General features: G+C 31.0%; 2 protein-coding genes across 2 annotated transcripts; both read right to left on the reverse strand.

Moving 5' to 3' along the window:
* Positions 1-2377: 2377 nt before the first annotated feature.
* On the reverse strand, positions 2378-4538 carry LOC117931690 (protein PHYTOCHROME KINASE SUBSTRATE 1-like). The gene has a single exon (XM_034852741.1). It carries the CDS (start codon positions 4089-4091, stop codon positions 2523-2525), a length of 1569 nt encoding a protein of 522 aa, XP_034708632.1. The 5' UTR covers positions 4092-4538; the 3' UTR covers positions 2378-2522.
* Positions 4539-7537: 2999 nt separating this feature from the next.
* Positions 7538-13346, reverse strand: LOC117917647 (probable methyltransferase PMT2). Its single transcript, XM_034833992.1, has 7 exons — positions 13157-13346; positions 11112-11766; positions 10777-10987; positions 10259-10553; positions 8695-9084; positions 8431-8508; positions 7538-8071 (listed from the first exon to the last, which is right to left on the reverse strand). Exons 2-7 carry the CDS (start codon positions 11757-11759, stop codon positions 7837-7839), a joined length of 1857 nt encoding a protein of 618 aa, XP_034689883.1. The 5' UTR covers positions 11760-11766; positions 13157-13346; the 3' UTR covers positions 7538-7836.
* Positions 13347-27375: the final 14029 nt, after the last annotated feature.

Raw genomic sequence — 27375 nt, forward strand, 5'->3', positions numbered from 1 at the left:
GTAATTTTTTTTCTTTAGATTAGATCTTCATTTTTTTTATTTTTTTTTTATCACTTCTTGAGCCTAGGATCTTATATTTCAGGGGAGTGTTTCCGGTGTCTAGAGTCCTTGGTTGTGTGTTCTTGTCATTAGCTAAATAAATCTTGATACAATCTATGCATATTATAATCTTCTTAAATATTCTATACGTGTTATGTTGATCATATACTTCGATCCACAAAAGGATTTCCTTTCCTTGTTCTTATGTTCTGCTACCTTTTCAACCTCTGCTTTGACTGTGATAGTTAAGCAATTATTAGTTTGAGTAACATTATTTCATACTGTTTGGTTAAGAATGATCAAACTTCTGAGAGGTCTACTTAAGTTTGATTCATTGATTTTCGTTGCTTTTCTGTTTTGTCGTAAAAATGGGATTAGGACTAAGATAAATAAAAATACAGGTGTGATGCCTTTCGATGAAAAAATATTATTGTATATTCTTAAAATGAAAAAGGCTAAATTATGATCAAAGCTCAATAATTACAAATCTTGTGCCCAAATTAAAATATTTTAATTCAATATCCAGTTTCAAATTTCAATTTTTTTTTTTTCCAACTTATTGCTATATTCCTCATTTTGGGACTCTTATATTTTTGAAGTGTCTTTCTTGATTTTTGGAAGCATTATATAGAGAACTTGCCAGCTGTCCTCCACTTTATAATGTGTCCAATTGTATTTGCCACAGTATCTAGCTATCCATGCCTAAAATAGTTGCTAAAAAAACAATGCTGCCAGCTTTGCCTGCAACTATTGTCAGCCTTACTTCTAAGTTTCTAACTGCTACCAGCCTTGCTTCCAGCTGCCCAAGCTTCCTTTTTGCCCTTACAAAGGCGGGTGAAGGTTAGAACTGTAGTCATCCTCTTCAAGAGAAAGTAAATTCATGTAGTTATAAACCCTCATTTCTACTTCAATTACAGTTTCAATTTTCTCTTTAATCTCTAACTTATTCTGTAATGCCACCATAAGTGGCTAAATTTCCAAGTTTAAGGTGGGAAAAAGCATAGGCACGGTGTTCTTGTTGCTTCTAGCGTGCTTAAGGAACTCATGGGCAAGAGTACTTGATTTGGCATACTCATCTTATCCTAAGCACGAGTTCCATTTAGGAGAAGTGTTATCGTTTTGGAATGATTAAGAGAAGTAGAGGTTTTTGTATCTTTTAAGTTATAATTAAATGAAAGAATGCATTGAATGCTATAACATTGTACTTGTGGTGAATGGTGATGGGTTATGCCTGTGCATTGAAATGAAATTGGGACAATTGTGTTTTGGATCCAGTTAGATCTAAAAATTAAGTTTTAGTCCATATAAATTCATCATTTAAGCCCAAAACCTAGAAAAAAATGTGAAAATTGAGAAAAATAATGTGACTTTTTTATCTTTTCAGAAATGACCCTTATTGACTATGAAAAAAAAGATAGCAAAAAAATATTAATTTAAATTTTATTCTTTTTGTAAACCTCAATAAATTCAATATAATTTAGTGATATGAAAAAAAATACACCATTTTCCAAAAAAATAAAAATAGATTATTATTATTATTATTTAAAAATCAAACATCTTGAAATATATATATATATTTAAAATTGTGTATATAAAAAATAACTAAAAATATGTTAAATTTATTTTTTTAAAATGATATATTTAAAAAAAATAGTTTTCTAAAAATAATAAATTTTCAGAACAATTATTAAAAAAAAAAAATTAAATAAAAAAGTTTGTCAAATAATAGAAAATAGTTTTGAAAAGTATATTAATTTATTTATATTTTATATCATTCTCATCCATTATATAATTTATATGGACCAAAGTTTAATATTTGGGCCCGACTGGGTCCAAAATTGTCCCGAAATAGCTCAAATAGGTCCACCTTCACGTAACTTGACCCTAGACTCTCAAATCTTCTAAAAATCTATCTTGAAAGTTCTTTCAGTGGAAAGATGAGGTGGTGCATCAATATGAAAACCACTCAATACCAGTTCAGGTGATCTATTAAAAAGGCAAAGATACTGCATCCGAAGACAAAGGAAGATTGTAAGCATTGACCAGACATAAAAGGAAGATTATAAGTATTGACCAGTATAAGACTGTTAGTACTAAAAAGCATAGACACAGCATCGAAAACATGAAGGAAGATTGAAAGTATTGACTAGTATAAGATCTTTAGGAGCAGGCGCATACAAGAAAGGCACAACAGTCATGTTTTCCACAGCAGTAGAGTTTTGCAATAGAATTATACCGAGTAATGTTCATGTACATTGATTTACAAAAGTAGATAAATTTTAACTGGAACTTTGAAAAGTTTGAACTACCCATTCATCTCATTTGAGTCATGCGAATCAATAACACACATTCGGTGTTCATATTAAGAGAGGCTCTTAAGACGATTTTATTAAATTCATGGTATTACAAAACATTATTTGTCGTACTACAATACAAAATATGAAAGCAGATTTACTAGACACACTTATGAAAATCTGTTATCACTAGATGTATAAAAGATGCGAAGCATGTTGCGAGTGTGAGCGGGAGAATGAGCTTCCGGAGCCAAACCCGGTCAGTGTAGTCTCTGCTTCAAACCTTGTCGTAGGCATTGGGACGAACGCTGAAGACCTGTGACGCCCTCTTGGATCAGAAATTGCCTTATCATTTGTCATGTAGGCATCTCCTGCAACTCTCACAGCCTTGTCATTCTTGCAGCCGGACAGAATGCTTGGAGGACGCCTCTTTACCTCTTTGCTTGCAGTTTTGGTAGGTGTAATACTTGTAAAAACTGGTTTACTGGATGTGATCGACGGTGGCCTTTGCTCATCACTGTCTGACATCACCGAGTAATCTGCAACACTGGCCGTAACGACACTCCACTCTATGCTTGCTTCGCTTGGTGCATAACAAGTTGTGGGAGTGATGCAGCCAGACATGCCATCTGATTCTTGGCGTGCTAAAAATGGGGCCACTCTGCTGGAGAGGCTCTCTATCTCAAACAAGTCTGAACTTGCATCACTCTCGGTATCATTGTTGATTCCAGGTTCCTCTACTCTTGGAGTAGCTTCCCAACTCAACATGGTTAACCTTCTCTCAAGGCTTAAAGACTTGTGTCCCTTTTGCAGTATAGGGGACCCAAATATCTCTAAGGACTTCCGGGGCTTCCTCCCTTCCCCTTCTCCTAACTGTAATTTAACTGCCAGATTTCCTGCTCCGGATTTTGCAACTGGGAGCGTAAAACAGTTTTCTCTGTGCAGCCCAATTCCCAACTCATTGAATTTCTTGTGCTGCATCGCCTCCTTGCCCCAGGATTCTGACCTTTGTTTGTTAATTTGAACTAGATCAATTAGTTCCTGGCCAGTTTTAATGGGTTCTTTTGTGATTGCTTCACCATCAACTCCTCCACAGCTAGCACCTTTGTTGGGCCTGTTTTCACCAACATATTCATCAGTTTCTACAGAGTTCTTATCAGAACAAGAGCATTTGGAACATAGACTGGCCAGCAAACTTTTTCCTGGTGTCATCTTTGTCTTATTCCGAGGTGGGTTTCTCGGAACACTTGTCAGCAACGCGCTTTGACTATCCCAGCTTGATTCTGAACGCATAAAACTTGATTCTGAAATCATGCTTGGAGTTCCTGGCTGAATTTTTGGTTTGATAGCTTCAAAACCAACCCCTTCCTCGTTCTGATGTTGGCACCTCCTTGCACTCTTGCTGGCAGTTAATGACTTCTCCTCATTTGTTCCTCCATTCTTGTTGGCAAGTCTTGGCGTCTCATTCATTCCTCGAATCTTGTTGGCAATGCTTGGCTTCTCTTCATCCATTCCTCCATTAAAGTATTTCTCCGCACCAAAGACACCGATCTCTCCATCTTCCGCCTTCTTTCGTCCCAAGTAAAGACGCTCCTGTGGGGAAGTGGTGACGGTACTGAGACTTCCATTTGACTCAGCAAGTTTAAGTACAAAGGGTTCATCAGTGCCATTTACGTAAGAAGAAAAGGAGACATCACGAAGGTGATTATCACTATGCGAGAAGTTGTTGCACCCAGATGTCAATGTAACCATAGCCATGGAGTTTCTGTTTCAGTTCATAGGAAACTTTTCCTTCACACAGAGAAAAAAGCGAAAATGAAAAAGACCCAAAGGAAAAAATCTGCTTGCAGAGACTTGAAAAGCTAGGGTAGGAAGCACGGTACCACCAGAAAGAGCATGAAAAGGACACAACACCCGAGAACTCAGGACCAAAAAGGAAAAAAGAATACAGGAAAAAGGGAATGGCTTGTAGATTGAGAGAATAGGGAACTTTATGGAAGAAAGATGAATTTGAGTTTGAAGAAGCTCGAGTTTCCCAAGGTAGCACGAAATTTCTTAAGAACTTCGATCCTATGCAAGGCTGAAATAAGCGAGAGGGAGATGAGATGTGGGACAGAAGAAGAAACAGAAGACTGAGAATTGAGAGGCTATGGAGCTACATGCTTTCTTGAGCTGTATAAGTAGAGCTGTGGAGAGAGCAAGACAGCAAGACGGCAGGCCCCATAAGCTTATGCATGTGGCTCGATGGATAAGAGCGTGTCAATTTTTCCCATGGAGCAAGAAAGCTGGTTGCCAAATTTTCCACATTATCGGATAATGATCAAAGCATTAACCTTAAGTGTATGCTTAACAGTGTAAAACCGTTCCATCTTGCTCGCTCTTGTGATTTTTGTGGACCTGGTAACATGGTGCTTGGAATTTTGGTCATCTTCGATCGGGATTCATTGAGGCAAGTGGCTCACATCACTCGCGGGTAGGTCCCCTCCCCAATCCAATCCTTCAGCTGGTAGGTCCCCAACCCCTCGGCTCTTATTAACATATACATATTAAAAGCAACTTGTTTTAAGATTGAAGGGATCTTTAGTATTATTTTAGTTTGTTTTCTGACTTATCCTTTTTTTTTTAACATAATTTTATCTCTATAATTTTTTTCCCTTTCTTTTTTAATTTTTAATTTTCAACTTTATTATAATACTCAAATTTATTTTTTATATGAAATTAAACCCAATATTATTTAATAGGTTTTTTTTTTCCTTTCATTTTTTCTTTTTTTTTTTTAATGAAAATTTAGGTATAAAATTTTCTCTGAGATAACCACTATTTTTTATATATATAATTTATTTAATTCTCAACGATATATGATAAATTGTGATAAATTCCTACTTTAAAAAATAAAATAAACAACACTTAAAAGCATAAAATTGTAGATTAATTTTTTAAATTTATTATAATTTTAAAAATTAAACCTTTTATTATACAAATAAACTAATAATCATCAATTCCAATAACTTTTTTAATTTGAACTTTAAAACTTAATTCGTATTTTCTAAATATCTACATGAATCGATTATTTCAAATAACTTTAAAAAAATAAAAAATAAAAATTGGAATTTCATACTTTTTCCCAAATAAAAAATTTGAAAATTAATGATGCATATTTCAATTACCAATCCATATATCTACATATACACCTCATAAAAACAAATATTAATCCAAAAATTTCTAACACTTTCTTTGTTATCAAGCATAATTAGGATTTTTTTTATTATCTAATTATCAATTTCCTATTAATTACATAATTAATCCTTATAAAATTTTTATAATGGTTATAAATTTTTAAAAATATTTTAAATTATTTTTTAAAACTATTAGATTTTAAATTAAAATAAAAACAAAAATATAATAATTAATTTTATAAATATTTTTAATATTTAGAAATAAATAGATATAACATGTAACAATAATTTGATAAAGATAAAAATAAATAACTTAACACTTAATAATATTTAAAGAATAATAAAAAATAATTTATTTATACACATAATAACATTCAAGTTTAGGAGATATTTGGTAAAATTTAATCCTTATTACTTAGCAATTTAAGTTGATTTTAAGTTAAATTATATCTAAATTGTTGATTTAAAACTTATTACTTAATTTTTACTTTAAGTATTAAAGTTGTTTGATAAAATCAACTTAAAATTTATTTTAAATTATCAAATTGATATATTTATTCTTATAAATTATAATTAGAACAAAGGAGGTCAAGTAACAATGAAAATTCAAGAACTAAGGGAAAAAGGACAAGGAGGTAATTATAACAAATTATGGTAAAAAAAATAAGATAAAGAAGTGGATTTAAAAATAAGTTAATTATTTTTACTTATTTCATCAAATTAAATCACTTAAGGTTTTTAAGTTAGTTTATAAAAAACGCACTTACTTTGATTCAAGTCAAATTCAAATTTATTTAGATTTTAATCAAAAAATAGGTTTACTTAAGTGTATATCTTGAGTAAAATTGTTGAGGAATCGCTACAAAGATTCTTGTGAGAAAAGGGTGGATTTATAGTGTAATACATTGCAATATTACCATATGTTTGGTGATTGAAATATTTAAGAGAAAATAGGAAAAATGTAACAAAAAAAACAGATTTATAATAAATAATTATTTTATATATTTTTAAATTATATTTCAATTATTTGTTCTCTTTTACTATTTAAAACGAATATATTATTTTTATCTTTTTAAAAATTTATTTCAATTATCTGTTCTCTTTTATATAAATAATAATAATAATTTTAAAATACATAAATTCCTAACTGTTTTAATTATATCTTATAATTTTTAAATTTTATTTTGATCATTTTTGGAACCAAATTTACCTATAGGACATGTACGATGGGGCCAGGAATTTGGACTGATGAACTGCGTTCACGGGAAGGTTCTGACCGACAAGTTCAACCCAAGTTTCTCCGTCGCATTCTACAACATGGAAGAGTTTAAAAAGGACGAATTTTTGTTGCTTTCTGCAACTTTGATTCACAGCAATTTTGTCCACACAAAATCTACCAACACCAAACCCCACCGCCTTCAAAGCTACAAATTCACTTCTCCCCCACCTGGCCCTCCTTTATAAATCTGGGCCCTCCCTCCCTCTAATAATATAATGCCATTTCCATAAAACCACTCTTTCTAGTGACGTGTTAAACACAACATTTTTCATCAAATATTTTTATCCCCCTTTCTGTTACAGGATTCTGAAGAATTATGTAGTCTTCCCATACTGATTGAGGGGTGTTCTGTAAAGGCGAACAGGCTGGATACATTCCGTGTCTTGTTAACATCGCATAATGCTGATTCATGCACGCCAACAGAGGATACCGACATTGAAGACGAAAATGACACGTGCCTCATCTCCTGGACCGTAGAGCCAGAACAAAGGGCTGTCTTCTCAATGCAAAAGGAAAAATCCAACTCGGAAACAAATGGAAAGAAAGGGCGAAGGCATGTGAAAACAAGAATAACATAATTGCAAATTTGTAATTGCTCAGCTGAGCGGTTCTCCTGGAAGTGAGATTTTCATCTGCCATGCACAAATGGTGGTAGGTGCTTTCATTGCTCAGTGGAGCTTGTTCTTTGAGAGAGGTACACCATAGATGCTTTCATAAAGAAAAAAACACTAGATTCTCCACAAAAAGAATGAAAAAGGGGTTGCTGAACAAAAAGGAATGCTAAAAATAACGAATAAATAACATAGACATTGCCAGCAACGTGTTTGCTTTGTTGGTTTATAACTACACTTACTACAAAAGAACAGGGGCACCAAACAATCAATCTTTGGAAAAACATGAATCACGGAGCCCACTTTCCTATGGGTATTCTTCCAGCCTAAATGATCATGGTAAAAATATGAAAATTCTTGCCGGATATTGTAGAAGAGATAGAGACATTTGCCAGCTTAGGATGTCTGGAAGTTTTCCCCTTTTCCTTGCATGGCATTTACTGTGAGGATGTGGAATTCTCTGCACTCACAACCCAGTATTGTTTAACTGCGACCAATATCTTCTCAGAAACAAGGGGACCATCCTCATGATCCACCAATTTTGTATCCCACCTCATTCCTCCTACTATTTTCTTCACTTTGATTAGCACATCAACTTCATCGCGGAATATGACAGCACCTTCTGGTCTCAAAATCCGGTCCATCTCCAGAAGAATGTCCTCCGCATCACATCTGTTAAAAAAAAGAGTCAAAAGGGGTCAGAAACAGGCCAGGTCTCTAATGTAAGAATTGACAATTCGAAATAAGCATATTTCTAAAGAAACGAGTCCATCAACGATTTTAACACCACAAGCATCAGAAGCACAAATTGTCCATGCATGTGTACGTGTGTGGCTTATTCCTCTAATTAATAATAGCATAAGAATTTTCTAAAAGATTATTAACTACTTCATAGTAGAATAATTATCGGAGATATTAGTTTATCAATTATCCAATTAAAAGATTCAGCGTTCTAATTTTTTTTCTCATACAATAAGATCATCAAATTTAAGAAACCCTTGAAGTCCATTCATTATTGTAGAAATACTTACTTGTCCTTGTATAAACTGAAAACACCATGGGCATGAATAAGGTCGTATGTCCTTGGGTATGTAGAGAAAGCTTCACACCTGAACCAAAAAGAGAATTAGTGAGAAATTTACATTATTTTTTTTATTTTTTTAATGTTAAATGTATGCTAAGGACATACACAAGGCATTTGAAAAATTATCTTATGCAAACATAATGATTGCTTACGAATAATTCACAACTGCAATGAATAAAAACAGGAGAGCCAAAGGTTCAGAAAGTTATACCAGTCATGGTAGATGCCAATCAGTCCTCGTTCGTATACAGCACCAAGAGTACTTTTCTCAGCTATGGTGGGTACAACATTCATAACCCACAATTTAGGAGATTCAAGTGCAGCAGCAAAACCTCCCAACCCAGCATTCATATCCATGATGTTTCGGTACCTTCCTGAGTCAATAATTTTATTAATTTTTTTATAAGCATTTAAGTGCTTCTTCCATAGTTTATTGTCCTCCAGGTATGTCTCAACAGAGACTCCAGGAATAGATCCACTAGCTACTCTAGGAGGGACAGCATAAAGCCTCTTGGGAAATGGCTGCAGTTCTCCACCAGAAACTTCATCTGGACTGTTAACATCAGGATATGGACTTATGCATGGCTCCATATTCTTGTACCTAGTAACCACCAAAACAATTGAAGTAAACAATAAAAACATATATTAGTAAGTGACCTCCAACAAAGAATAATAAGCAAGGATTGGATGCAACCATATTGTGAAACAACATAAACACTCGTACTATTTACTTTGATGACACCATGCTCTTTAAGCAAAGAAATCATCTGAAAACTGCAGCCTTGGAGCAAAATGACCAAAATCTGGGCCTAGTCACATCCCTATCATTGGAACAAAATGGCAGCCTAGAGGTTGGAATGTCTTTAAGTATTTTGTTTCTTTACCATACATCAAACTTTAAGCGTAAGTTAGAGGGAAAAATTCAGACAGCTAAGCTAACCTGATAGCAGTACATGAATGAGCTGCATGGAGCACATAACAACTCAGTTTGGTTCTAAGGGTTTGATACACAGTTTTAAGAAGCAAAATAGATCATAATGCTGGTGGGCAGAAGTAGAACTTAGTATTTCAACTCAGTTGGCTTCAATGATGTAGTGAACAGAATGATGCATAAAAACAAAAAATAGTAGGGTATCAGGAATTATGAGCAAAAACCAACATGAAAAAAAATTCATATGCATCACACCACTAGATTTGGCACATTAATATGTGAGATTTCAATATTCATTATACATTGGTATCCAAATCAAACATAAAACACTAAAACCCATGCTCCCAAGGTTCGGATATTCATTTACCATTAGCATCCAAATCATATATAAAAAGGCAGTAAAGACCAAGCTTCCCTCCACATTAGGACTTCCTCTTGCCAATACTTCCCTCAACCAATCTCCATAATATAAGGCCAGGGTGAGTGAGAACACTTAAATAAAAAAGGATTTGCATTTCTTATGGGAATCATATAGATTAACAAAAAAAAAAAAATTGTTTTATTTTTTTGTGCTACTGTTGGATGTGAATAGCATACAAGATTACTGTTTATGTTTCTGTTATAGCATGTATACATATCAATGTTGAGATAATACATATAGCATTGTGTCAAAGTGATACACAAGAAAGTTCACTTGACAAATTTGTTCAATTAGTTAGTTATGCAATGCATACCTGGATCATACTTTTTCTTCCACCTCCACAAAAAGGAACACACACACACATGTACAACCCCTAAAAAAGGGGGGGAAATAGAGAGTGGAAATTCAAGTATAGAGCCATACCAAGTATCATCTGTTTCTTCAGCTTTGCAAAATGTAGCTCGAGCATCATCTTGTCTGCCACTGCATGCACCAGCATTCACTCTCTTCTGCCAAATTGCAATTTCACCTTGCTCATATTTCTTCTCCCAGCAAAGAAGTCTGGCAATGTCTTCAATCTTTCTCTGCTCCTCCTGGAGTTCCTCTTTAGGCCGCAGCCAAGCTTTATAGTTGTTCCTCCAATTAATTGGAGGACCTGAAAGCACCCAGTAGCCACCAGGTCTAAGTACTCTATCAACTTCCATCATGTAAATTCCATCTGCAAATCAATAAAATCCCCATATGCAATCACTCAAGCTGCTATTACAAGTCGCAACAAATTCTAAAAATCATAATTTTCTAAAAGCAGGGAAAAGGAAACAAACATTTAAAAGAAATGAAAAGGCTCTAGAATATGGGGTAAGAATGGCAGGTCTACAATGAACTGATTATGCTCCACATACAAGAAAATCTATTCTAATAGAAAAATAAATTCTTCTCACCATTTGCACCCCATGGAATTAAGCAGCGAGAACAGTGGGCCATGTCAAAAGCTCTAGATGGATATGGCAGCTTTATTGTTCCAAGAACACCAATAACAGCAGGTACACCCCTTTCGAGAGCGAACTGAACCTGTGCCTCATGATTGTCCCTAGGTGCAAATGACATAGCTATGACATTTTTCTTCAAAAGGTACGCACCCCAGCTTGCAACCTATCAAAATAACACATTGTCAGAGGATTAAGTAAATAGACAACATCCTTGAAGAAGAGAGAGAGAGAGAGAGATTAATTTTTCGTGTCATGAGAGTGCAAGATTTAGGGAGAATTTAACGTACCCCACATCCAGTGTCCAGTGCAGTTCTAACTGTACCATTATCAATTGGTATCACAGAAGCAAGCTGATTAATATATGCATCTGCTCCTTGAGGAAACTGTGTTCCTCCACCTGGGAACCTAAACACGTTACCCTCATATTGAATCCAGTTCTGAACAGCCTTCTCAACTGTCAAGCTCTTATATGGTGCATTTGCATAGGGTACATAGTCACGACTCTTTGGCCAAGGAAAAGGTGTTACATATCCTTCTGGTGCAGGGATTAGACAATGTAGCTTTTCATTTTCTGCTGGACAATGTCTTTCTCGGTAAACCATATTTTCCCTCGGGAAGGTCATTGCCCGCTTCTGATGCTGGCAAGGTGTATAATCAATGTATTTGGAACGGCATGGCTTAAATACTTTGGGTTTTGATTCTGAATCATCAGTTGTCACAGGTTCACCACCATGATGGGTCTCAAAATTCAAATTTGAGATAATACTACAGTCTGCCCCACTCTTGGTCATCTCCACAGCTATGCTGTCCCCCTTCCCAAAACCACTTCTTTGCCATGCACCCAATATATAGAAGAAACAGCACAAACCAACTACAATGAAGATAGATATAGAGCTCCTAGTCCTACTGTCGGCTGAGATTATTTTGGTTGCCATAATGAACCTGAAATATTTCCGGATTATTTAGAAAATCTGAATGAAATGCAAATCAGGCAAAAATACACAAGGTGAAAATTACATATATATATTGCAAATCAGGCAAAAAAAATATTGAGATAACCAATTAAAAGGGATGAAATCATCCCCACTTTGAAAAATTAACCCTTCACCTTTTTTTTTTCAACCTAAAAAATACCCATTTTAGACAAAAATACCCTCATCTTTTTCTTGCAAAAGTAACTCTTTATTTTAAAACACACATGTAAATAATGAAAATATTGAAGAGTATTTATGTCAAAAATGGGTTACTCTTCAAGTTCAAAAAATAGAAGGTTAGGTCTACAAATTTGGGATGTTTTCATCCAATATAATCAATTAATCCAAAAATATTCAGGGTAAAAATTTTATAAAAAGATACATATATACAAATATGAATATAGAGCAAACATCAAACATCATATTACACCCGACTTACACTGTCAACAACTTTTTTGTGGAATCAATGATTTGCCAAGCCCACCATTATATTATGTGTCAATGATGGAACATTTAGAGCAGTACATTTCATATAGAACTTCAAGTCAGAGTCCTATCCCTCGTTTTTCCATTTTTTTTTCATCATTAAAAATTAAAAAGGAGAAAAAAAGAATGAAGAAGAAGAAGAAGAAGAAAGGGAGGCAAATGGATCCAGCAGCCGGTTATATCCAAGCATCATAGATTTGGAAAGCACAAGTTGGAACATATTATCCGACAGGGCTCTTGAAAAATCACGGCTACCTCATAAATATTCTTAGATCTCACACCGGGCATCATTTGATCCCTCTTCATATTTCATTAGTCCCCACTATACTTTTTAAATCAACTTGTAGCCCAGATGCTGGACTCCAAAACCGACATTGCCTAAAATAACTGAAATCAGCACCTTTCCCTTTTCTTTCAACATCATAAATCTACAAACTTTAACACAAGAACAACAACTAAATTATGTTCACAAAACTCTGACTGAGAACCAGTCCATACAGACAAAAAAAAAAAAATCCAGTACTCGGATTTCTCAAATTCCAAAACTATAAGATACAGAATTACAGAACCACGATCAAAATCATAAGATCAAACTAAACATTTATGACACTTCCAAAAGCAGAAAACTATGAACAGCTGGTTTGAGCTAGTAAAAGGGCAGTGATGAACAAAAGACAACACTCGCCACCTCAAACCAACACCTTAAATGAAAATAACAATAATAATTCCGACAAACAAGAAACTAGTAAAGCAATCTTAAAGAAAAAACACAGCAAAAACACAGCAAAAACAATCGAGAGAGTGAGAAATCAAATCAAACAAGGAATGACGAAGAAAACAACAAATGTGCATCGATTGTTCAGATCCCGTACCAATCGCATGAAGCGAAGTCAACAGTGATTCGCTAATCAAAATCGAGACTACACATCAAAGTGAGAGATTTCAGATTCGGTCTTTCGCGTATGAGATGACTATCGAGTTTATAGATCGAAGAGACGCGTCTCTCCCTCTCTATGCATCAACCTAATCTTTATTTCTGTTTTTTTTTTTTTTTTTTTGCCTTTTCTTTTTTCCTTTCTATCTCTAGAAATCCTAATATCGTACAACACTGGGGATCTCGGTTCTTACTCTTTTAATTAATAATAAATTAAATTCGTGTTGGGGGTGCGCACTGCGCACCGAGTGAGGGGACCCACGCGCCAACAAAAGTCAGCATCACATCTAGCAACGAGGACGGGGTGGGCTCCAGTGGTCAGAATAATCTACGGCCAAGAGGGATGCAATAGGATCATGATGCGGATACGGGGGAGCATCAGACGGCGTATGGACTCCAAGTATAATAACAAGTTAATCACTCAACCAAACGAAAGTACTTGGGTGTCTCCCATGGATGTTTAATTTTTAAGGATGAAATGTCGACGGAGGTTTTATTGGGGTGTGGGCGGGGTCATAGAAAGCCGCGATGGTCGTGTCGGTGTACTAGGGGCTGTGCGTGCGGAAAATATTTTAATAATGCTGGCGGTAAGACATTCGCCATTTTGTAGACCTGGTCCTCGACTTCTCCTAATTAAAATTTAGAACATTAAAAAAGGGGGTGATATGCATTCTATTTCCGCCGTTATAGAAATATATCGATATTTTGACCAAATTATTATACGCTCACCAGTATTCCTATTTCGGTACGAGATATTTTATTTTTGAACGTTATCAATTAGTAACAAGATTAAAAGCGTTACATGATCAAGATCAGGTCAGATTAGTTACATAAACCCACTAAAATAAAATTAGATATTATAATAGGATGGGACCCACTATTTTGAAGAGAGGAGCGGAATAAGGGCACAATGCGGAGGTGTGGTTGGGACCAGAGGAGAGACAGGACGGCAAGATGATTATGGGAGTGTGAGAATTAATCAAACTAGATCTAATCATTTATGCAATAAAGTCAAGTCGGATCAAGCTTCGCTTTCGCTGGAGGGTGGCATGGCACGGGCATGGCATGACACTTTTGGAGGGACGCGGGGCCTCCATTATCCTATAATAATGATTTATTTTATTTGAATGACGTGGTGACAAGTGCTGATGCGGTTTATTAAATTTTTATTATTCTTAAAAGTCCACTTTTATTTTTTGGTTTCTAGAAATTTGTCATGGGATTAAATTACTGGCTGAAACTGAAGTTAGATCGTGTTCGGTGCCTATATAAAAATTGATAGATGCCGTCCAAACAACAGGCCGAAATAGTATCTCAGACATTTGGGTATGTGCTTGTTTTTACCTTTTTTTATTCCTCTTTTGTTTATTGTCTTCTAACCGAAGGACTTCCCTCCTTTGATAACCAAGGTTAGAGAACACAAAATTACCAAAAAGGCTCAGAGTCTCTTTGATAACTACTTTTAAAAACAGTTCTTTTTTTTTTTTCAAAATAAAAAAATTATTTTTCAAACTTAAAAATATATTAGATAAGTTTTTGATGTAAAACGACTAGTTTTGAGAACAAGTATTTTCTTAATTATTTTAAGCTATTTTTATTTATTATTTGAATGTTGTTTTAAAAAATAATTATACAAATATAAAAATAATTAAAATAAATAATATTTTTTTAAAATACAAAACATAGGTGAAAAACATTCCATGTTCCTTAAAATTTATTTTTTAAGAACCATTTTCAAAAAAATTCTCAAATATATCATGGGTGCTAACTATAATCCTAGAAAATGCATTATTAATCTTTGAAATTTCGTCCGTATTTAAAAATTTCTTGGATACCTATAGATGAGACCATGTAGCATCACATGTGCAATTTAGGTATCATTATTTTGACCCAAATTTCATTAGTTTGTTCCATTTACGAGTCTTATTACCTTACACCTTGATAGTAGGTTATTATAATTAATGTCTTAATCTTATTTTAAAGTATTCTAGTCTTATTTATCTATATATGATCTTCTAAATTTATATATTGTCGAATGATCAAAATTTCACCCTACATTTTATACAGGTTTGATATCTTAACATTTTCCTTTTTATAATTATCATTTATTTTTAATCTTTAATCGAATTTGATACCTTAGCCTTTTTATTTTGTTTATTATTATCATTTATCTTTAATCTTTAATCTTATTTTTGGTTGTTAAAAAATTTAAGAAAATAGACAAAAAAAAAAAACAAATAAATTTATAGTTAATTTTTATATGATTTTATTTATTTTCTAAATTAAATAATTCAAAAATAATTATCTTTTATCTAATTTTAATTATATTGGTTTGTTCATACTTTATTTTATGATTAACATTAAAAATAACTAAAAAACTTTAAAAAAAAATCTTATTAACAAAAGCTTCTCATCTTCCCTAGCCAAACTGTGAATTAAAATTAGAAGCAGCAGGATGGGTGCCCACATTTCCCTCAAATTTCAGTCCTGGAGGCGCTTTCTGGATCTCAAGATTTGAGAGAGTGAATCCAAAACTAAAGAGTCAAGTCCATGACTTGTTTTGGCTTATTTGGAATGTGAATTGACTGAGGGAACCTCACTGATATGCATCACACTCACACATCGGCTGGCAAGTTCGGTGCAAGATTTGTCAGTTGTCATGGGGCCGAATACTTTTTGGAACGGACCTTGCAAATCAACCTACCATCACCAGCTAGCTTCAAGCTTACACTTTTTATTTGTTTTTGACTTTCCTGGCCATACAATCCTTTGTTTAAAGCCAAAGGTGTTCAATCGCCTCTACACTCCATACTCATCATTTATGCCCTACTAAACTGCCCTAATTCTGTAGGTATTGGAAAACGTGATCCCCTACAGTGCCCTAATTCTGTAGGTATTGATCGCAAAAACATGATCAATCAGTTTTAGTTTTATTACTTGTACTTACTACTTATTCCTATTCTCATATATCTTATTCTCATTATTGATAACCTTACGCAATAACCTAAATGTGATAGGTAGCTCTTTCTTAGCTTAAAAAAAGGAAAAAATACGGTTTGACACACGAAAAAGTATAAAAAAAAAAACAATTCCGCTTTTATAAATCAGTTTTATCTTCACTTTCATAATTTAAATAATTATTTTTTAAAATAAACTTATTTCTATTATATTAGGAACACAAATTAACATTTTTTTGCACATTTGAGATTAATAAAATAAGAAATTTTAAAAATTGAAAATACAATTAAAACTAAAAAAAAACTTTAAAACTAAAAATAAAATAAAAAAATATTATGTATTTTTAAAAAAATTTTGGTTTTTAATTATATTTAATTTTTATGTATTTTAATTTTAATTGTATTTTAAAATTTTAAAATATCTTATTTTATTGTTGTTGTCAATTGACAAAATTTTTATTTAATTTTATTTTAAAATATATATAAGAGAAGATGAGGTAATTTATATAATATAGGACATAATATCATTATTAATTAGGGAATTAGAAAGATTTTATTTATCACTTGAAAATATTGGAGAATTTTTCCACAATAATTTACATATCATATTATATAATAAAAATTTATAATATATTTATTTATAAATTTTTTTATCAAATTAAAATGATAAATGAATTTTGGATAATTTTATTTAATATTATAAAGTAAAAGTGTATTTTAGGAAATGATTATTTAACTTATGAAAAAATGCATGTATTTTAAATTATTTTTAAATAGATGAAAATAAAATTGATTTATAAAAGTTAAAATTCTTTTATCTATATTTTTTCAAATTGGTGATTGAAAACTCATTTTTCCCTAAAAATTTTCCATAATTTATGAGCAATGAGGCCTTGCTATTCCTTATATAAGATTTAGAGTATTGTGAATATAATTGAGACTTAATATCGTAATTAAAATACTAATATTTTTCAATATCTTTTTTTTCTCTCTACTGGAGTTAGGTTTGGGTGACCCACCAAGTGGGTTGACCCGATCCAACCCAATAAATGTGAGAAAATGGGGAAAGAGTTTTTTTTGGTAGTTTTTAAATTACCTAGAAAAATGGTTACTATTAATTAAAAAAAAGTTTTTTTTCCCTCTGGGAGAACTCTATCTTCTTAAAAACCAAAGAGAGAAGAACATGTGTTTTTCTTCTCTTTCTTTGAAAACGAAAGTGAAGAACACATTTTATTCATTCCTTGAAAACAAAAGAAAGAATATAATTCTTCTTTCTAAAGAAATAAAAGTCATTCTCTTGAAAGTTTTATTTTCTCCGTGAAAACGAATATCAAGGCTCTTATGCTGTGAGAAAATAATGGTTTTCATATTTATAGTTCCATTTATAACTTGAGGCGATAAAATTAGTCAATGAAATAACCATTCAGGATTCTTGAGCATTTTAGAAAGTAATCTGAAAGTCTTATTTTTTGTTACTCTACTACCATGAAGTTGGAGATTTTGTTTAAAAGTGACTACGATAAACCTATTTTTAATTTATAACATATTTATCCTAATTATTTTATTAAAATGTTTTTATGAAAAATAGGTAAGTATTTTGGTGTTAAATAAAGTATATTTACTAATATGCAAATTTTTTGTTATATGTTTTTTTAGTGATAAATTACTTAAAAAAGAAACATTAATAGATTTCAATTTACTATTATGGGATTATTATTTTTTTTATTTGTTGAGTTTTTTCACAAAGTTTTTTACTTGTAGAAGTCATCAATCATCATATATCATATCTATAACACAATATAAAATGTTATACATTCATAATGTCAATAAACCCAATATTTATCAAATAATCAAACCAATGTTATCCTACATCCAAATATGAGCAATAAACCAATAATGACCAAATTATAAAAAAAAAAATGGTTAACGTAACACCTTATCTATAATAGATAATACAAATGTCAACCACAACACTTAAATAGTTACTCAAAATGTAACATGTTAATGTTTGAGTATTCATGCAGATTTTTTTTCATACTAATAAATATAAAATCCATGTGTTTATTCATTTTGGAAATTGGAATATGGAGATTGAAAATGAGCATCTGGAAAACCAAAGTTTCCCACATCAAGCCCTTCTACAGCCACGCCACCACCATCCTCATAATCTACAAAAATATTGAATATATATCAATAAGAAATCATTTTTGAAGAAAAAAATAATAATTATTGAATGTTTATAAGTTTAAATATTTTACTAACCAATGTGAGAACTTGAACCTTCCACTTCATTTATTAGAATTGACCATTCTTCATATAAAATATTTTCAAATTCTTCAAAATCTAGCTTTGTTGGTTGATCCTCATCAACTATTCAAAAATCAATCTCATCAATGCATGCATAGTCAAAGGGATCATAGGTTTTTTTTCTTGTTATAGAACCTAAAAAAGAAAAACATGTAATTATTCATAATTGTGAATGAAAATTTAAATTCAAAACAACTAAGAAAACATTTATACCAATTTTTTAGCCACAAATTGTAATGAACGTATACAAGATCATTAAGCCTTTGATATTCCAATCTATTCATTCTTTTGGTATGTATACGTTCAAAGACACTCCAAGTCCTCTCACATCCAAAAGACGATGCAGTTTGGTTCAATATTTGAATGACCAACTTTTGCAAATGTGGTGCACTATATCCATGTAACCTCCACCATTCATCTAGTTGCAATTTTCACATTAAAAATAAGAAAAAAAAAAAGCATTAACAAGTTTAAAATATTAAATAGTAAGGAGGTAACTAATGAAAAAGAACGAACACACTAATAAATTAAAATTATCTTTTACTAGGTTGAAGTACTTCACGTGAAAAATAAACAAGGTCTCTTCCAAAACTTCCCAATCAATCACGAAACAACTTCATTTCATTCATCGTATCAAGCTTACCTTTCAGAACTTTCTTATCAATAACATCCATGACACCTCCAATAATAGTTGGCTTATTACAAAAGTTTTCCTTATCATATTGAAAACATGGATTCGACCAATAAGCCGTTGAATGAATGCTTTTCTTTAGTTGTTGATCCCAATGTTGCTTTATGATCTTTATATAAGGCTTGTATAGTCTTTCGTGGTGGTTAAATAAATTTTTGATGCCTAAACGAGCCCTATACATGCCTTCATACACATATCCCATCGAAGGCCTCTCATCACAATCAACAATACGTAATAAGCGCATTAATGGAGACATAAGATTCACAACTATCAAACAATCATTCTAAAATCTATTATCCGAGATGATGGAAACTACAACTCTGATTTTATTATCCCTTGAATATCTAGAGTTCACAAAAAACTTGCTAGTTACCAAAGCTTTCAAGTCATATTTATGATCATGAAGACTTTTGAATGCAATGAATGAAGTAGCAAAGCGAGTTGCACCAGGACGGAGAATCTTTATCCATCATTTTTTTTTCTTAACCAACTTAACAAAACAATATGATTGTACACAAAAATTGTCACTTTTGATACACGTCTTACAAGTTTAGCAACATGGTCCATCTTACCAATATCCTTAAAAATCAAATTAAGACAATGAGTTGCACAAGGTGACCAATTGATGTGTTTATGCTTATGAGAAATCAATCTTCCTACGGCCACATAATTTGTTGCATTATCAGTCACTACATGAATTACATTGAGTGGACCCACCCATTCAATCACCTCATCAAATAATTGAAACAAATTAGTTGCATCCTTGACAATGCTTGAAATAGCAACAGATTTCACAAACGATATTTGTTTAGGATAATACACAAGGAAGATGATGAGTATTCTTTGTCTATTATTTGTCCAGCCATCACCCATTATTGTACACCCAACTTTTGCCCAAATTGCACAATAAGAGTCCACAAGGAACTGAACTTCCTTCTTGGCATGCTTTAAAAGATTAACCCACAACTGATGGTAATTTGGACTCTTATATCTAGGGACTAATTGCAGATATAGAGTCCAACATTGGCTTGAAGTAGAAGGAATTTACAACATTAGTAGGAATGCATGCATCATAAAAGAATCTCCCAACCACCACATTTTCTCTCTAAACAACTTCTTTCCCAACTAATACACTCCTCATGAAAGGTTGAGCCCCTTGAGTATTTCTTAGTGCAAAATACTTATTCATTGTTGATTTTTTTTCCATTACTAATTGCCATATTTGCATTTCTTGAACCTCTTCTTCACATTTTTCCATATCCCTTTTAAATTGTGATACATTAGGACCATAAGGATTTCTATATTCATATGCTTATTAGGCTGCTTTCTTGGAATTCACAAACTCTTGCAAAGAATTTTCCATTTGAAATCTAACATCAGGAGGAACTGATTTACATGGACTAATATCCTCTTTCACTCTAGCAAGGTATTGCATGCTCCCATGCAGGGTCGATCTTGCTTCTAGTTGTTTGTGAATTGACAGTTGAATCTTGACCTCTAGATGGGGTCAAGTTTGATTCCATTTTTTTTTTATTTCTCTATCAAATTATAAATAAAAATCACAATTTTAATTATAAAATTAAAGAATCAAGTCATCAACAATTTATAAAAGCCCCATATTAATTTAGAGAACCAAAGTCATCAACAATTTAAAAAATCAAAAAGTTAAAAATTTTGAAATTTATTAGAGATTTTTTTTTTCAAAATGAGAAATTTAGTTCAAGTCAAATATTTATTTAAAATTTAAAAATCAAAATTTTATTTGAAAATGAACAAGTTATTTTAATTCCCAATGTTTTAACTTTTAAATAATTTGAATAAATTAAAATGTTCAATAAATAAACAAAAAATGAAAAAATTGTAAATATTAAATATTAAACATAACATCAAAATTATAATAATAAAAAAAAAAGACATTAAATATAAAACATAAAACTTAAGTTTTAAAAAATAAAAATGAAATTTCTAGAGTTGTTGTTGTCATCGGTGGAGTTAAGGCGGCCACACACCGACGAAAGAAGGGGGAAGGTTTGTTGGCGGGGGAGCGACATTCGACCAGTGGCCGATGACAATAGCTCAGTACCAGCAACAGTGGAACCTAGCAGTCAGGGCAACCGCGCGAGGGGTTGCTAGGGGGGGTTATACTCATCAAAACAATGTCGTTTTGATGCTTGGAATTTTTTTTTTCGTTGAATTGTCCGGTTCGACCAATCTAAGTCCGATTCAACCACTTTCTAGCCCAATTCATTGGACCTGATCGAAATCGTAACCGGTCAAACCTACTAGTCCAATCCGATATTAAAACTGTGCTTATTATCAAACAATTTAAATTTTAAGTAATTTTCCATTACCAATTATTTTTCGCGATATTGTGGATACATGTTAGAGAAGGATATAATTGTTCATTTAAATCCTATTTATCTTCCTTTGATGGCAAGAAGATATTGGTGCAAGAATTCTACCAATACTATAAAGGATAAAGAGACTATAATCTACAAGAAAGTTTGTGTTTTTATCCATCTCCATATGGATCTAAGGTCTTGGATAGATTAATAAAAATTGTCCCAATTATAAAATATATATTAAAGATAATACATTATTTTATAATCAATGTTTTTGTTGAATCAGATTGCTATGGATGGAGCATGATCCCTAGCTTCCGTTTTTATTATTTATGTTTTTTGATGCATATGTGTTTCACTATGTTTTTATTCAAAGTGTTTTTAGGAAAATTACATGATAAGTGTTTCTTCATAAAACATTACAAGTGATTTTTTAGTTTTTTAAAAGCATTTCCTAAAATTTGTCAAACACCTAATTTTTTTTTTTCATAAACACTTTTTAAATTAAAAACGTTTCATAGAATCATTACTAAATAATCTTTAAGAGTATGTTTGGTACTAATTTTAGAAAATATTTCTAGTATTTCTAGCGCTTGAATGATAAAAGTTTTCAACTATTAGAAATGTTAAAAACGCTTCCTAAAATCACCATCAAACGACTCTAAATATCAAAATTTGAAATTTACATTATTTTCAACTCATAAGTTTACATTGTTTCCGTGAGTTTGCTCCAACCTATATCTTTGATTGAGTATTTTCTTCAAGTTTAGGAATTTACTTATTTATTTCATGATAAATATTAGGTCTTCCATTTAAAGCAAAAGATAGAAACTAAGATATTGTGATATTTTAATAAATTAGTAAATATTATAATATGAATCACAATTAAAGCAAGTGATTGATGTAATTTGCATATTGAGATAACTATGAGTTAATTTATTAATTATTTTAAACAAAGAGTGAAAATGCCATAAGATCATTGTGCATTTAGTAACTTGGATTTTTGATGAATTAAAATATTTTATTCATCTATTAGATACATGCTTGATAATTTTGAACATTTAACTCATGGTAAATATGTCCAAAAGTAATATGTGGAAATATTATTAATATTGACATAAAGTTTAGTGAAATTTTTTATTTCATATTGAAGTAATATTTGATTAGTTAAGAATGTCACAACATTCTTAATTTAAGACTTTTAATAGACATTGACTAGAATCCTCATGACAAAGATGTGTTCCATGAAATTTAATGGTACTAACAAAGTGCATGAACACATTATGGAAATAAGGGATGTTGCCACCCAACTTTAGTTAATGGAGATTAAGATGTTTGAGTCACTTTTGGTTCACTTCATTCCTAATTCACTTCCATATGAATATGAACCTTTCAAGACAACAAACATAAGGAGAAATGGTCAATCAATGAACTTCTAAACATGTGTGTGGTAAAGGAACGGAGAAAGAATCATGAAAGAATTGAAAGTGCTCATTTGATGATCATGACTCATGAAAAGAAATCAGCCAAGAAGGGGAAGAGGAAAAAACATCTCTTAATCAAGTTAATAGAGACGGTGTCATCAGCTTCTTTTGCAAGAAGTTAAGAATTGGATTAAAAAAATAGGTAGTCTCATTTCTTTAGACTGTTATAAATCTAATATGGTTCATGTTTCTCATAAAATCTTAGTGGATTGACTCTAGTTTTAAAATTCATATTGCCAATACCATATAGGGTTTCTTAACCCAAAGGAAATTAACAAAAAGTGAACATTCTATCTATTAAGGAATCAAATAAGTTCACATGTAGAAGTGGTTGGACCTATAGACTAATTCCTAGATTTTACTTTATTTTAGATTTTGAAATAACCTTTTATATTCCATATTTTTAAGAAACCTTCTTTTTAGTTTCAAGAATTTTATCTCGTGGTTTCAATTTCAATTTCATGGGAACTTCCTTTCATTTGTTAAAAGACAATGTTATTGTTGGTAATCATATATTAAATGATGAGTTATTTAGACTTCATTTGAATTTCACTTTTGATTATAATTGCATGATCGTCCATGGTAATGTCAGTATTAATTGTCGTGTTATAAATGAGAAATCCTCCATATTGTGGGATAAGGAATTAGGTCATATCTTCATTGAAAGGATTAAAAGATAAATGATGAAGTCCTTAAAACTCTTGATTTTACTAATTTTGGTATTTGTGTGGACTGCATTAAAAGTAAGCAAACCAACAAAACCAAGAAGGATGTTAAGAGAAGTTCTCATGTTTTAGAAATTGTACACATTGATATTTTTGCCTTTTGAAATGTGTTTGAACAATTAGAAATATTTCATCACCTTTATTGATAACTATTTGTGATATATGCACCTATATTTGCTTTATAATAAGAGTGAAACACTATATGTTTTCAAAATCCATAAAAGCGAAGGTAGAGAAATATTGAGTAAACAAATTAAGATCGTAAGGTATAGAAGTAGAAAGTTTTATGGTAGGCAGGCTAAAAAAAGATAATTACTCGGTCCATTTGCAAGGTTTCTACATGAATAAAAATTTGTTGCCAAATACATAATGTTAGGCTCACCATCCCAAAATGGTATAACTTAATGATGAAACTAGACTTTGACAGATAAAGTGAGGTGTATGATCAGTAACTACCCTCTTATCACCCTTATAAAGTGAAGCCCTAAGGATGGTGACATACATATTGAATAGGTTCCAACTAAAGTGGTTCCCAAAACACCTTTTGAAGTATGGGAAGGTAGGGTTTATAATTCACATGAGAAGAATTTGACTAAAAAATAGTTAAATATTTCATTGACTATGTATGAAAGTTTAAGAGGTATGGATTTTATTATCTTTATCTAGGATGAAAATTCTAGAATCTCATAATGTAAGGTTTCTTGAGAATGATGAGATTAGTGGGAGTAACCAACCTTGAAACTTAATGTTTGAGGAAAATCATTGTATTACAATTGTCACCTCTAACGCAAATAATAAGTGTTTAATAAAGTACAATGCTATATTTTCTTTTCAAACTTCCTAATTTATTTATTGGAAATAATATTTCTAATTTTTAATATATAGAGAAATGTAAATAGAATAATCAAAAGAATGATTTTACATCCATAAATTTAAGGTCACATGGATCAGTATAGAAAATTAAGAATGGAAAATAAAAAATATTTATATTTATGAAAATAAAATGACACAAAAAACACATCACTTGAAAATAAGGACAAAATTTCATGATTGCAAAAAATCAGGATGCTGAACTATACGAAAAATAGGGAAGAAATCTTGATCCGCAGATTTTTCAAAATAAGGGTGTATCCATGACCAGCGACACAAAAAAAAGTGAGGGAAAAAATCTTGGTTGGTCGATTTTTCAAAAAGTTAGAAAAAAATCGCAAATTTATGGATGCTAATATTGAAAATTTTGATTGGCTCACATAGATCTCATGATTTTTCTGATTTTTTTTTTTTTTAAAAAAAACTTGTAACCATCTTTTATTTTAATTTTAATTTTACTTTTATATTGTCCTTTTATTTTATATTATTAAATTATTTTCCATATTTATCATATCAATTCTATATTTTAAAATTATGAAAAAATTAGGGCCCATTTAGCAATGTTTTTAAAATAGAAAACAAAAAACAATTTTTGTAAAAAAAATTAAAATAAGAGTGTTTAACAAGATGTTTTAAAAAAAGTTTTTTTAAAACAAAAACTTGTTTTGATAAAAGAATTTGTATTATTTTAAAAATAAATGTCTTTGTAGACCCCAAAATTTGTTTGTCATTAAATTTTAAATTCCAATTACATGTGTTTTTTGGCTTACTCACCATTTAATAGCTTTTATTATTTTATTTTATTACTATTACTTTTATTTTATTATTATTATTATTATTATATTCTATTTTATTTTTATTTTTCTTTTCTCTCTTCTCTCTCTTCCTATTCCCCAACCACCCCACCCACCCACCCCACCCACTCCTTCTCTCTGCTCCCATACCCTTCACCATCGGCCACTATCTCATCTTTTTTTTTTTTTATATATTTTATTTTCTTTTCCTTTTTCCCCAATTTTCTTCCCCAACTTTTCTCATACTCTCTCTCTTCCCATTTTTTTTCCCGGGACAATTGTGTTTTCAACCATATAGGCTTGATAATTAAGGTAAAGTTCTCCAACCACCCATAATTGATTATAAGGATATGAGATAGTAATTGACAAAAAAACCCACTTGACTCATTTTTGTCTTTATTCTACCACTCTTCACATGCCACTATTCTTTCTTATTTAATAATTTTTGGATTTTTCATTATTTTTTAAACTCTTTTATAAATAATTGAAAAATCAACATTATTTTTTATTTTTAAATTATAAATAAACAAAAAATATATTAATGATTCAAAAAATATTTTGGAAAATACTTTCTAAAAAAAATATTAATTTAAATAAATAAAAAATATCTTTTACATTTATTTTTATCTTTTACATTTTAGAAGTAAATAATTTAATGATTAAAATACTATTTAAAATAAATATATTCACTATTTTAATTTTTTTTTACTATTATAAAATAAAAAGTTCAATTTTTTTTTAATCTTCTTTCTTCCTTATTTTAATAACTTTTTGAACATGACTTTTAGTTATAAGTTATATGAAATGTTACAAATTTGTTTATTAAGGATTTTTTTTATTGATTTGAATTAATTGAAAATTTATTAAAATAAAAAAAAGAAAAAGAAAGAAAGAGGATGGATGTAGAGTTTTTATTTTAAGTACTCAATTAAAATGTTTTCATATGACATAACTTTAGAAGTGGATTATATCAATACATAGTAGAGATTGAATTTTTCCTATATAAAAGGGTTGAAATGTATATTTACTTATTTTAGATAAAAACAAGTAGTTAAAAATTATATAGATTATATTTGAGTTTGGTTTTAAAATATTTTTCTAGTTTTTATTTTTTATTTTTAAAAATAATTTTTATTTTCTATATTGTCTCTTTTTGAAAATATGTTTAATTAAAAAATGAAAACTATTTTTTAAAATGAAAATTGAAGACCTTGTTTAGTACTATTTTTTTATATGAAAATAAAAAAATAATAAATTTTATTTATTTATTTATTTATTTATTGCGTCATTGTACAATTGTATTACACTAACTGTACAAGAGAAATGTACTAAGTGTACAAAGGTGTATAAGGCTACCCTTTGTGAAATATTATAATCAATTATGAGTCATTCCTTTATTTTTCTTATCACTCACAAATTGTACACATATGTCATGCACTTTATTTAATTTCAGCATGGAAATTCCAATATTTTCCCCAATAATAATATTTGGAGAAAAAAAAAATGATCTTAAATCATCTACCATCTTCTCAACTAAATCATTGGAAATATGGTTAAACACTTCTACGTGGACACATACCTTAGGAGGGATATAAAATTTGTGTCATTGTACAAGGGTATTACACTGTACAAGGGAAATGTACTAATTGTACAAAGGTGTACAAGATTACCCTTTGTGAATGATTTTAATTGATTCTAAACTACTTTTTTATTTTCCTTGTCATCCAAGGATTGTACAAAAAAATTAACCCTATATCATCCACCATTTTCTCAACCAAACCATTGAAAATATGATTAATACACCTACATGGACATATAACTTAGGAGAGATATGAAATTTGTGTCATTGTACAAGGGTATTACACTAATTGTACAAGGGAAATGTGTTAAGTGTACAAGGGTATACAAAGCTTCTAATAGGTTTTATACGATTTTTAAACAACTTGAATTTGATATTAAGACGATTATTGATAGTTTTTTTTTTTTA

The sequence above is a fragment of the Vitis riparia genome, chromosome 1, assembly GCF_004353265.1.
Source record: "Vitis riparia cultivar Riparia Gloire de Montpellier isolate 1030 chromosome 1, EGFV_Vit.rip_1.0, whole genome shotgun sequence".
In the NCBI taxonomy this organism is placed as follows: Eukaryota; Viridiplantae; Streptophyta; class Magnoliopsida; order Vitales; family Vitaceae; genus Vitis; species Vitis riparia.